Source organism: Lissotriton helveticus, chromosome 7 (genome assembly GCF_964261635.1).
Source record: "Lissotriton helveticus chromosome 7, aLisHel1.1, whole genome shotgun sequence".
NCBI lineage: Eukaryota > Metazoa > Chordata > Amphibia > Caudata > Salamandridae > Lissotriton > Lissotriton helveticus.
The window spans coordinates 1,432,065,595-1,432,078,102 of NC_136068.1; the positions used below are offsets into that span (position 1 = coordinate 1,432,065,595).

General features: G+C 41.7%; 1 protein-coding gene across 1 annotated transcript in view; it reads left to right on the top strand.

Moving 5' to 3' along the window:
* Positions 1-5,854: 5,854 nt before the first annotated feature.
* Positions 5,855-12,508, top strand: part of ABCC3 (ATP binding cassette subfamily C member 3) — a 708,094-nt gene continuing 701,440 nt past the window's right edge. Inside the window, exon 1 of the mRNA XM_078654774.1 lies at positions 5,855-6,068. Coding sequence (XP_078510900.1) covers positions 6,033-6,068 — 36 coding nt within the window. The 5' untranslated portion in view covers positions 5,855-6,032. The remainder of the gene's footprint in view (positions 6,069-12,508) is intronic.

Genomic DNA, 12,508 nt, shown 5'->3' on the forward strand with positions numbered 1-12,508 from the left:
TTCTAAAAGGAACTTGTGCGCTGAACTAGAGTGCACAAGCTGAGTGCAAAGTGAAGTAAAATGTTTTTAATAACTCTGAGCATATACTTGCAGGGTCAACTATTGCAGCATAATCACAACAGGTCAGGGGGACACTGCCACTGCCCTCCTTGATTGGTTCATTTGATTTACTGTCAGACCCTACTACAGGGCACTGCTTGTGCCCAGGGCTTGTAAGTCAAATGCTACTGGTGAGCTTGCAGCACTTGTTGTGCCACCCACAGAAGCAGCCTGTAGAGTGTGTCTCAGGCCTGCCATTGTAGAGCCTGTGTGCAGTCTGGTACTGCCATGTTGACTGGGCAAGTGGACCCTCTTGCCAGTCCCTAAACCTTTCCTTTTCTGCATATTAGTCACCCCTATGGTAGTCCCAAGAGCAGGGTGCATTGTAGGTAAAAGGTAGGACATGCCCTGATGTGTGGCATGTCCTGATAGTAAATTACAGCCATTTGCGTGTTTCACTGTTGCAAGGCTACCTGTTCCCCATAGGCCAGAATGGACAGTTGATTATAATATCTTATAATCCTAACTAACTCAGGGAACTAGGTAGAAATTTGGGTTTAGTGTGCCTGAATTCAGAATGATAAAATGCATCCTTAAGTGAAGTTGGTTTTAACATTCTGTGTTTGAAAATACCACTTTTAGAAAGTAGGTATTTTCTTGCCTAACTACCTTTGCCTGCCTTTGATAGGTTGTGTATTCCTTGTCTGGGGTTTGAGTGACAGGGGCTGGAGGAGTCCAGGAGACAGGGGGAGTCCGCACAGGGCTGAATAGGCCCATCTGCTTGTAGAGTGGTGGGAGAAGCTGCACCTGGGAACTGAATAGGGATGGTTTGCTAGTATAAATATAGGGACCCAGACCCCAGAACTTTAGATAACTTTTGGGAAACAAGAAGAACCTTTGCTGAGGATAGGAACCAGAGAGAAACTGAAGGAGTAGACTATCTCTAAGCTGAGTGCTGTTTGGGGGATTGGCCTACAGTGGTTGCCTGACTGCCAAAGAAAGGAGAATGGAACTTTGTGCTACTTTCGTTAACTTGTAAAGGATCTCCAAGGGCTTGGAAATTGAGCTTACCTCTTGCTGAAGTCTCAGGGATAACAGACTTCACCAACCAGCTCCCCTGAGTTCTTTTGACGTGCCTGCTGTTGTGCTGGGCCTTCTGAGGGACTGCGAGTCGCAAGGAGCTGGGTGCACGACTCACGACGCCACCGCAGCTGCTGTCTTCGCGTCACTGATTAAGGGTGTTGCAACTGCCGCTATTGCATCGCATCATCGAAGAGCCTTGCAACACCGGAGAAGAGTGTCGCTGTCGCAGCAGACGCTGTCGCATCACCGGAGAAGCGTGTTGCAGGGCCTGTCACGGCTCCGAAGATTTGTTGAGTCACCGCACGGCCGTCGGGTGTGTACGCATCGTTGTCACATCAAGAAGAAGACGCCATTTTGTTTCATTGCACCGGATCTTCATTGCATCACAGCGCTGCGGGTCGCATCGCCACAGAAGCGCAGTAAGAAACCAATGCCTCACCTCCCCATGAGGAGAAGAACCAACGCATCACCGTCGCCTACACAGCAGTAGGGAACCAACGCATCACCTTCCCTGCAACACTTTCCTTGTATAGCGATACGCATTCAAAGGTACATTGAACATTAAGTGTCACATTTACCATCTAAAGAGAACTAAGCTATTTCTGAAAATTTTAAAGTACAGTATTGTGGATTTTTGTTGTTTGTGGTCTTGTGTTAAGACTATATAAAAATACTTGTTTTTATACTACAACTTGTGTGGTGTCTAATTCACTTTCAGCTTTCCTGTCAAGGCGAGAAAACCACACTCTATCTCAAAGAGCTCTTTTAGTGGCGACATTAGTAATGCAACCTGTAAAGCGCTGTGATACCCATGAGTCAAGCAAGCGCTATATAAAACTTTTTAAATAAATAAAATAAAATAGGCCTTCCTACTACTTCAATGGCTTCTTGTCGCAGACTCTCTGGAATGACAATTCTAGAACCTTGTAATATATTGTCTATCACCTCTTTGTGTTTGCTTTGTTTTCCATAAGTTGGCAGGGTATGCCCAGAAGTGGGTCCCTTGCTCACTTTGCCACTGGATTCAAGCTAGCCTGGCTGATGAGGCGGGTGACCCTGAAACAGGTCCCAGGATATTTGTTTCCGTTCCAGGGAGGATCTGGCTTGGCAGTTAAGGCTGGACATTTCTCATAAGGCACAGGGTAAAGACTGATTTGCATATAGCTGGGTCTGAAGTGGGGTGGCAAAGTGAGCTAAAGAACGATGATGGATTCAACCCAGATCTGTGACTGAGGGTATCTGTCTGAAATGTTCCAGCGCTCTGTCCAACATCTCCTTGTGTTTGCTGTTAGCCCTAGGTTGGCAGGGTATACGATGTGGGATCCTTGCTTACTTTGCCACTGGATTCAAGATAGCCTGGTTGATGAGGGGTGTTACCCCGAAACCAGTCCCAGAATGCTCATTTCCGGTCCAGGGAGGTCCTGGCTTGGCAGTTCAGGCTGGACTGTTCCCATGAGGCACAGGGTCAAGACCGATTTGCATATAGCTGGGTCAGAACTGGAGTGGCGAAATGAGCTAAAGACGAATGATGTATTAAACCCAGATCTGTGACTGAGGGTGACTGTCTGAAACGTTCCAGCGCTCCGTCCATCATCTCCTTGTGTTTGCTTTGTTCGCCCTTGGTTGGCAGGGTATACCGATGTGGGACCCTTGCTCACTTTGCCACTGGACTCAAGCTAGCCTGGTTGATGAGGGGTGTTACCCTGGAACCGGTCCCAGAATGCTTGTTTCCGGTCCAGGGAGAGACAGGCTTGGCAGTTCGGGCTGGACTGTTTCCATGAGGCACAGGGTCAAGACTGATTTGCATGTAGCTGGGTTTGAACAGGGGTAGTGAAGTGAGCTAAAGAACAATGATGGATTAAACCCAGGTCTGTGACTGGGGGTGTGTGTATAAAAAAGTTTCAGTGCTCCGTCCATCATCTCCTTGTGCTATATAAGAGAAGCAGTCATTTCAAAATCACTTCCGGAAAGCGAGATGGCACCAGTGTTCCCGCGGTCATCTCCTCCTCCATAGGATTCGCTTTGGTGTACCTGCCTGCCTAGCCAGAACACTGGACTGCCCTTAAATACCTCACAGTTGGGGACCCTGCAGGGCCTTACTAGCCCAGAAACCCATGCACCATCTTAGGTCGGCGCACCAACGCCCACTCATCCTTCTAGCTCCTCTGCAGTTATTGACCCAGCCAGGTTGGAAATATCACCGGCCACAGGGTTGGCGCCTCACCCGCCCATTCATCCTCCATACTCCGTATCCCGAGCACATGACCCAGCCGGGTTGGAATTATCACCGGCTTCCTGACATACGCAACCCACAATGCTACGTTTCAGCCCTGATGAAGTCACGGGGTTACTCCTGCATGTGATTAAACATGTGTGAGCTGGTTGCTTTTGCATTTCCTCATTCATTAAACACACGTGAAAATATTCATCTGGTGTGGATCAAATATCCTATTTTGAACACTAAATCGCATGGAACCATTTCTTGATACTCATTACGTGTACCCTGGACTATGTTTTTGATTTGCATATAGCTGGGTTTGAACAGGGGTAGTGAAGTGAGCTAAAGAACGATGATGGATTAAACCCAGATATGTGACTGGGGGTGAGTGTCTGAAAAGTTTCAGCGCTAAGAGAAGCAGTTATTTCAAAAACATGGTGGAATCATAACCACCTGTGAAATTTCCTGCTGTTGAGCGCAGGGTTTGCTCTGGCACAGTCTGCTTCTCACTTGGACCTGCTCCATTCATACTATCGCTAAGCCCCAGCTGTGTGCTTATAGCAGTGTCGTCGGGCCGATCTGATGTTGTATGGCCTCCTTATCGTCACTGGTGGTGAGTAACTGCTTTGTCACCTGTAGATGGTCATCATCATTTTCAACCTTCTGCATCGTACCTGGCTTTTACTGCCTTTAGTGTTTCTTGGTGCCTGGATGATTCTGTTTTTGATGTTCTTTTGCACCTGGCCAACACTACCTTCTGTGCATTCTCAGTACCTAGTTGTTGCTGCCTTTAGCACAATGTATGATGTCTCTGAGTTATGCTGTGGCACAGTACCTCTTTTCTGCCTTACCAGCAGTTCTGGGCAGACCGACGTAACTCTCTGTCTGGCCTTTGCCTTATTCGAAAGCCTTGTAATGGCTAGAAATGAATTAGTGCTTTGACTCCACATATGCAAACCATTGACTGCTTCACTTCGACAGAGGCTCACGTGAGATGCACAAGCAGTTTATTGGACCTCAGCAAACTCTCAGTGAGAGCACTCTCATTACTTTGGGTTGCAGATCCCATAACTTGTCACCAGTTGTAGCATCCTCCTAAACCTGCATTACACAAGAAATTGGCAGTAGGGAAGAATGCGCAAAACAGTGTAAAATTATATCTTCTCTTTGTATATGTGACTAGCATATGCTCTAAGGTAGAGATACAACCACTACCAAAGGTTTTAACAACAGATAGATAAATATCTACCTAAAATTATAAACACAATTTCTTAACCTGAGCAACTCTAGTAAGTACAAATGTCCATATCAATAACAGCCTTTTCCAAGTTATATAGTTTTCCATATCTTCTTTATGTATTCCAATTCAAATTCTTAGTTCAGTCCAATAACCGGGTACAGGTGATTACGTCGGCGTAAACATGTGTTCAGACGATAACTGAAGACTCTATTTGCCGGTTCAAGCTCGAGAGATTTATTGAGCAATGAGAACCGTTCTTCCTCAACTAGAATGAGATACGCTCTTCCCTAGTTAAGATTCAAACTAAATTGGTCGAAATCCTGGCAGGTTTGAATTTTATATAGAAGATAACAAAATGATAATTATCATCATTAAGGAATTTTATTGATTTGAATCGGAACCTTACTCCTTTATGATACTGTTTCTGAAATATATTACAATTGCCCTGACAAAGTCATTGGACGAGGAGCCAGACGAAACACGTGTTGGCAAAATATGTTATCTATTTGTAACACTGAAGAACCCTTTATGACCTGTACCCGGTGATTGGACTATACTAAGAATTTGAATTGGAATAAATAAAGAAGATACGGAAAACTATATGAATTGGAAAAGACTGTTATTGATATGGACATTTGTACTTACTAAAGTTGCTCAGGTTGAGAAATTGTGTTTATCCTCCCAAACCTGGTTTCATGCAAATGACCATACCACAAACTTTATTGTTCAGAGTGCAACTGTTAACTGTACGCTTTGCATCATTAATTTTTACTAACCACACCCAAACAATTATGTAATTCTCCTTATGGAGTTCATCAGGGACCAGAAGAGCCCACTATAAATATTTACAAGACGCTACAGGAGTGTCATTTTAAATCTGCTTCACTTCATGGGAGCAAACAGCATGGGAAAATGGCTAAGTCCACTTCAGCTACTACCTAACTTCATGCGAGTGAAGGCTTTCTGTTCTTTTCACAAAGCAGGTATTTTTAGTGCAGTGGAGTAGTACACCTATCTGTACTTTTTGAGACTAAATGATGTATTTGAATTTATCTCAAAGCCTTGCAGTCAAAGCTAGGCCGGTTGGCTTTGCCAGTGCTTGTTTTTAGAAACCAGTAGCGCAAGCATCCTTCAGCAACTGACACGTGATCGAGCACAGACCTATCATCTAAAGCAGCGAGAGCGCTTGGGAAACCTGATGCCTTTATAAGTAGGAGCTGCGCCGTGCCAGGAGCTGGAGGCAGAACCTGAATGGGCCTGCCCAGCCTAAAACCACACCCTCGTGAAGCTGAGCCGAAAGCCAGCTGCACAGGTCAGGCCGGGGAAGCACAGGGAGCGGCAGAGCGGTGCTCCTCCGGTCCACAGCAGCCCGATCCCCCGACGGCTCCCGAGGGTGACCGGGCACACGCACCCTGCTTTTCGGAGGCTCCTTAGAGGGCGGCGCCGCGTGCCATGGATGCTTTCTGCGGTCCCGGATCCAGATTTTGGGTAAGTAGAACTCTCTCGCGCATATTAGACCGACAAGACGCACAGGATGCGTTTTGTTTTGCTGTAGGGTAGCTGCCGGGCAGCATCTCTGAATTGGAGTAACATATGTAAAGCTCACGTGTGGCAACAGTACGGACATTACAGGGATATATTGCTTCAGAAGTGGGGGTGGTTTAATTACTTTACTGACAGCCTTGGCGCTGGGGATCTTTCAAGGCGGAAAAACGTAGAATGTTGTAATTAAAGATGTTTGAATATCGACAGGAAGACTTAAAAACGCTGGCATCTCTTTCCGCTAGCTGCAGATGTGCACACTACTGTTGAACGTGTGCTGACTTAGTTTCCCTTCTGATGGTAACACCCGCCTCCTCTGATGAGAGTGTTCATTTAACTTTAGGGAAGGCAGGCATCCCGCTTTCACTTCCCCGTCCGCGCACCAGCGGAAGGACATTTTTTTGACGACTTTATTTACACCAGTTCCTACAAGGCATTTCCAACTAGTAACGTGTGTCCGTCACTTAACGTGCATATTGTGCGAGTATTCATTGCACTCCAGACAAACCTCCCACAACTGCCTCGTAAACACACCCGAGCGATGATATTTTTTGAGTCTAGGAAATGTACAGAACAGCATGACTTGCAGTTTTTGGAGCTGTTTCTTTTCTGAAGTGGCTTATCAAGAGCACTGAAAGCATGTTTCTTATTCAAGTAGAACGACAGGTTTTCTTTTTAGAGCATGTCCTAACAATACTGTGGCTGTCGTTTATTTAAACAGCATATTTTTTCAACCACTAAGGACTTTCTTCCGTTTGCTTGATGCTAATCGTAAGCACCAATTAGTTTTTTTTAATTAAAGGTTTAATGACACAATATTGAAAACAAACTAAAGACGTCACATTCATATAGAGGTACATCTTTCATACACTTCGTGTCGGCTTAAAATATTAACCCTTGCTTTTTTGCTATTTTATCCTAAAGTACAACAAGAAGCAAAATCCTGCGATACTTAGTAGCAGAGTAACTAACACTGCAACCGGTTTGTGTCCCAAAATTGAGATTTACCTTCCAGCGCAAAAGATTTTTGTGTTCGAAAGTAGCCCTAAAGCAGGGCAAAGTAAGTCTAAGTGCTACTCTGTTTCATGGGACGTACATGGGCATTTCCATGCAACCACCCATGGTTTTTGACATCAAGCCTTTCTAAAAAAAGGTAATCAGGGTTTTGCAATAAAAATTTACCACTCTTCGAGGCAGGCATAAAGTTTCAGAAAAATGCTCTTTTGTCTTTCCACCTTTAAATGTGTGCTGTACTGTACAGCAAACATACCAACTTTGATAAGTATGTCTAAACATAGTGGGGCCCTCTCTACCAGTTGCGTTACATGAGGACACATACATTTTTTTTGTTAGGCACGGGGAGGTTAACCTCTTCCGTGCATCGGACGGCCCCCTGCCATCCGACGTCATAGTGGGCGTGTGCGTCGGACGGCCGGGGGGTGTCTGATTTGCGCATGTGTAGAATTCGCTCGCACAGTGGGGGAATGTGCGCCGCAGCGAAGTGGTTAGGTGATTTGCCCAGAATCACAGGATGTTGCGTGTCCTTTGCCGAGACTCCAACCAAGTTCCCCAGATTTGAGGTTGGCCGCCCTAGCCGTTAGGCCAACTCCTCTCCCTCTTTTGAGTACCTTACTACTTTTCGCATTTCATCATTTACAAGTGTATAGCTACTCAAAGGTGTAGACTTACATCTCTAACCCATGAAAATGGGTGTGGAGCCAAATTTACAAGTGTAAATATATTACAGCCAAAAATGGCAATTGTAAGTCCAGCATCACACATGGCCAATCACTGATACTGCGAAATACTCCCATCGAAAATAATGGAGGCAAGGAATTAAAATAGAACCCCATAGGAAATAATGCTACATTTATATAATGTATTTTGACTGTTAAAAAACATATCAAATATATACAATGTTAAATAAATTAAATATATTTAAAATAAATATTATTTACTAATGAAATATTTGAATGCCCATTTAAATACAAAATGAAATATAAATAATTGTTTAAGAAAAAGTAAACATATTTAATTAATTCTATTCATTGACTTTTTTACTTTCAATATATAATTAATGCAAAAATTTCACTTCAGGTGCAAATTTTTAAAACAATCTTTTAAAACTATTTTGTATTTACTCTACTATATTTTACTTAGTTAAATATTTATAATGAAAATAAGTTAACATTTTAAAGTTACTACTACTAATTTCACATGTGGGCAGAGGTCTCCATCATTGAGGTAGATATCTCTATATTGTAAAGCATAGGAAAAGGTGTAGATGTTTATAAACTTAAAAAAAAAAAATAGGAAAAGCATTTTAGTTTAAAATATTAGTGTTAATTAATGGTGTGTATTTATTTTAGTTTTAGAAAAATACATAAAAAGACAGCAATAACAAAAGTTCGCATTTAAAGTGTAATTATTTTGAATATATTGAATTAAGTTAAAATTATTTTTCTGAATTTTAAAATTCATAACATTTCTACATAATGTAAAATAAATGTTTTATTATGTATGACACATCATTAAAAGTGTTGTATAGAATTGATTAAAAGTAATTGCATTATATGTTAATAAAATGTAGTGTTACAATAATTTTATAATTAAATTAAGGTACTAAAATATGTAGCACAGAAAAAAATATGTTTCAGTTAACAATTAATTAAATTACTCAAATTTTTAACTAGTTTGAATAATTTAATGCAACATTATTTTGCATATAGATTCATCTTAAGGTCCTATCTTCATTATTTTCTATGGCAGGGTGTTGTAGTACCAGTTGTTTCCTATGTGTGTAGCTGGACTTATTTCAGCTCTGGGCTGGAGTACATTTACAACTCTATTGGATCCTTTTTGGCCCTGGTATCGTTAGAAGTGCAGCTTGTGAATAGGAATGGGCTTACTCTTTTGTGGGTGGGTGCAAGTCCCCCCTTAAACACCCTTCCTTACTACTCCTTAAGCCCTTCCATTTTGTAGTATGTATTCCACATGTCTTTCTCACATTTATTAATAAAAGGTATACTTATGTGTGTGGCGACTCTACAGTCAGGGAGGAGATCTAAGCAGAGAAAAGAATAGGAGCGGTGTAACCTCTAAACGAAGATTTGTGAATAGCATTTTGTAGTATGTGAGTAGTGCTATTGTAACACTACTAAACTCACTAAAAATGGAGTTTGGAGCTAAGCCCCAGTAATTTTTACTAAAGTGTGCCCCTACAGACATTACACACACACCCTTATATTATGGTGCAAAGGTGTGTGTACAAGTCAGACTAATGTACACTAGCATAGGGGGAGAGTGAAATAGGGCCTTGTATTAGTAAATATGGTGCTGTTCTGCACTCTTCCTTTAAAGCAATGGGTTGCGAGAAAAAAAGGTGTGGACTTGCAGAGCATCTTGATTGCTCAAGGAGCATTATGTTAAAAAGAACACTTAGTCTTTGAGAGAATTAAAGGTAGGAAAACAGTTTCAATTGATGGAAGGGGGTCTTACATTAACATAAGGAGATGCTGGCTGCTGGGTACAAATGCAAAGAGCTCCCAGAAAATGAAGGTGGCACTATAGCATTAGTCTTTTAAACACTCAGTGCTTAATTTGAGCCCATGGTTGCAGGTAGGGACCACCGTCACTTATTTTTGTGGACCAGTACTTATTTTTCCTCACCAGACTTTGACCGTGTGCAACATAGGGAAAACCTCCAAGGGTTAAATAAGGAGGGAGAGAAAGATGGTAAACCTGTTACAGAGGTAGAAAGCAGTAACTGCAAGAGTGAGACTAAGGGGCAGGGAGTGTCTGGTGGTGAGTTAAAGAGGCATGCCCTAAAGTCATGATTATGCAACCAGAGGCATAATGTGCAATCAAGACTATGCAACATAGGTTTTTAGCACAGCTGCATTCAATAGTGCCAGTTGCAGGCTTCTTAGCCAAACATTGTGCCCCTGCACTTATTCTTTTACAAATTAGGTATTGCTGTTTGTAGTCCCATGGCTACAGTCCAAGGTCATAGGAGACTATAGACTGACAAATGTAAGCTGGAACACTGAAGGATAAAAGAACGTGATGTTCTTCTGTTTGAACAGCAGAATATATTCTAGCAGTCATGGCTTAGGAATTTGGTACCTTCTGGGTAGACTTTTTTTTTAGAAAAGAACATATCCAACTTGAAGCCACTGATCCTGAGTGAAGTAACATTATCATCCGACTGCCACCATCTCTGATTTTAGAAGAATTACTGTTTAAAGCCTGAAGCTTCATAGGAGCAAGAATACTGTGATGCAGACCTACCTAGGCGTCTTACAGTGACCTCTGTGAATTGGTTTTACAGGAATTAGTGTTAATTGTGTACTATTTTGGGAGAAACCACGAAAGCCAACCAGGTGGATAGCTTCCATAATACCTACAAACTTCAAAGACTGAGTGAGGTCTTGCAAATGGTGTCCAGTACGCACACCTGCTTTCTTCTTTTTGACCAGATACACACATTGGGCTCATTGTTTTTGTCTTGCACGTCTTTGGAGTTGCTTTTGCTGATAATCTTTCTATATTAAACTTGTAAACACTGAGAAATAAACAAAAATAACTTTGACTTGCGAGCATGTTCATGTATATCTCTGCTTCTACTTCATCGATCACCTTGATCTTCACTGGCATGTATGTCAGAATGTCATTAGTAAAAACATGTCTAAAAGAAAAATGATGCACCAAATAGCGTGTACATCACTGGGTGTAGATTTTCTATAGCCAACTCCACTGGGCACATATTTATCTAAATTATATTTAGGACATGATATTTCTGTCAGACGATATTTTGGCTGTGATATTGTGGTACCACACACTTCACAGCTGTGCTCTCACTCACTGACTACGGCAAATGCATTTTCAGAAGCCTCCATTTCAAAATTGCTGTCAATACTCAGTGTGTATAGACCTATGCAGCAGACCTCACATTGGTACTTTAGTTGCCAGAGAACATCTTGCTTCTGTCAAAGCAAAGGCGAGAGTTCAACATTCAGTTTTTTATGGATACTACTTTCCACTGCTTCACACCTGTGTTTTCAGACTTGTGACTACCAATTGACGAAACACAAACAATGAGCTACACAGAAAAGTTTAGCTTTACACGGCATGCAGAATTAACATTTTCGGGGGAGGTGCATTCTTAAGTGTCTTCCCTTTGGTACAATCCCTTTCGAACCTTCTCCTTGAACCAGACTTTGGAAAGTTTGGAAACAGACCTTAAATTGTACCTCTTCCATCAAATATACAGCCTATACCTACACTAATTTACTGCATGATGTTTTACTTACGCTGTAGTTTGCGACACACCTTTCCTCTGTGTGTGCTGCCACTCTTATCCAGCCCATACTTGAGGATTTACAAATGCAGATTAGTTTCCTTTAACAGCACCACACATTTGATAGATAGGTCTTCTAAAGCGTTCTAGGTTTCAGAAAATCAAGTTTAACTGCATTGATGGTGCCACATAGATTGTAGTGAGTAAACTCGACTAGCATCTTCCACTTGTCTCTGGCTTTTGGAAGCACATTATCTAGCACTGGATATGGCTCTCCTTAACAATTGGAAAAAGTGTGTAAACTGCACTTTCCTTCCTTAGTGCTGATCACCAGAGTAATGTGGTGATCAGCTCCAAAAGCACCCTTTATCCCCATTTACTTTATGTGGTTACTGTACAGCAGTGTAGAATTGTTTTTATGATAAGCTATTTGTCATAAAGTGCTTCATACCACATTTCTCCTGTTTTAAAGCATTGTACATAACGTATCTTTGTATTACCCAATTTAAAGGTACTCAGTACATTGACTTTGTAAGGATGATGGACGAGTCGGCCTTGCCAAGATTCAAACTTGTCACTTATCATCAACTACATATGTCAGCAGCAATTACTCATGTCACTGAGTTTTCTGTTCATCTGTACAGTAATTTTCTAATAAGCGCCAAAGCTTCCTGTTGTTAAAATATAATGCATAACACGTGCTGCCAGGTTAACATGATCTTACCTGGTATTACCAAGTGCTAGATCTCAAAGTGTGAATAAGCTTAGAAGAATCAATTTGTAAGATCCGTGGGGCTAAATACAGAACCACTTAGATTCAGCCTGTGAGCTAAGTGTAACCAATAGGCAATAGATAAGGGTAATCTTTCAGCAATTCTTTTTTTAATGTATAAAATACTTTTCTTTTCTTGAGATACAGCCTCTACACATTCAAACAAAACATCATAAATAGCATAGAGAAATGTTTTACGACTAGATTAAAAAAGCGAAAACCTCACACTTCTAAAGGTCAAAAACAATTCTAAATACACAATTCTTTACAGCATATAAGAAAAAAAGTAATGAAACATTAAAAAAACTAAAATGA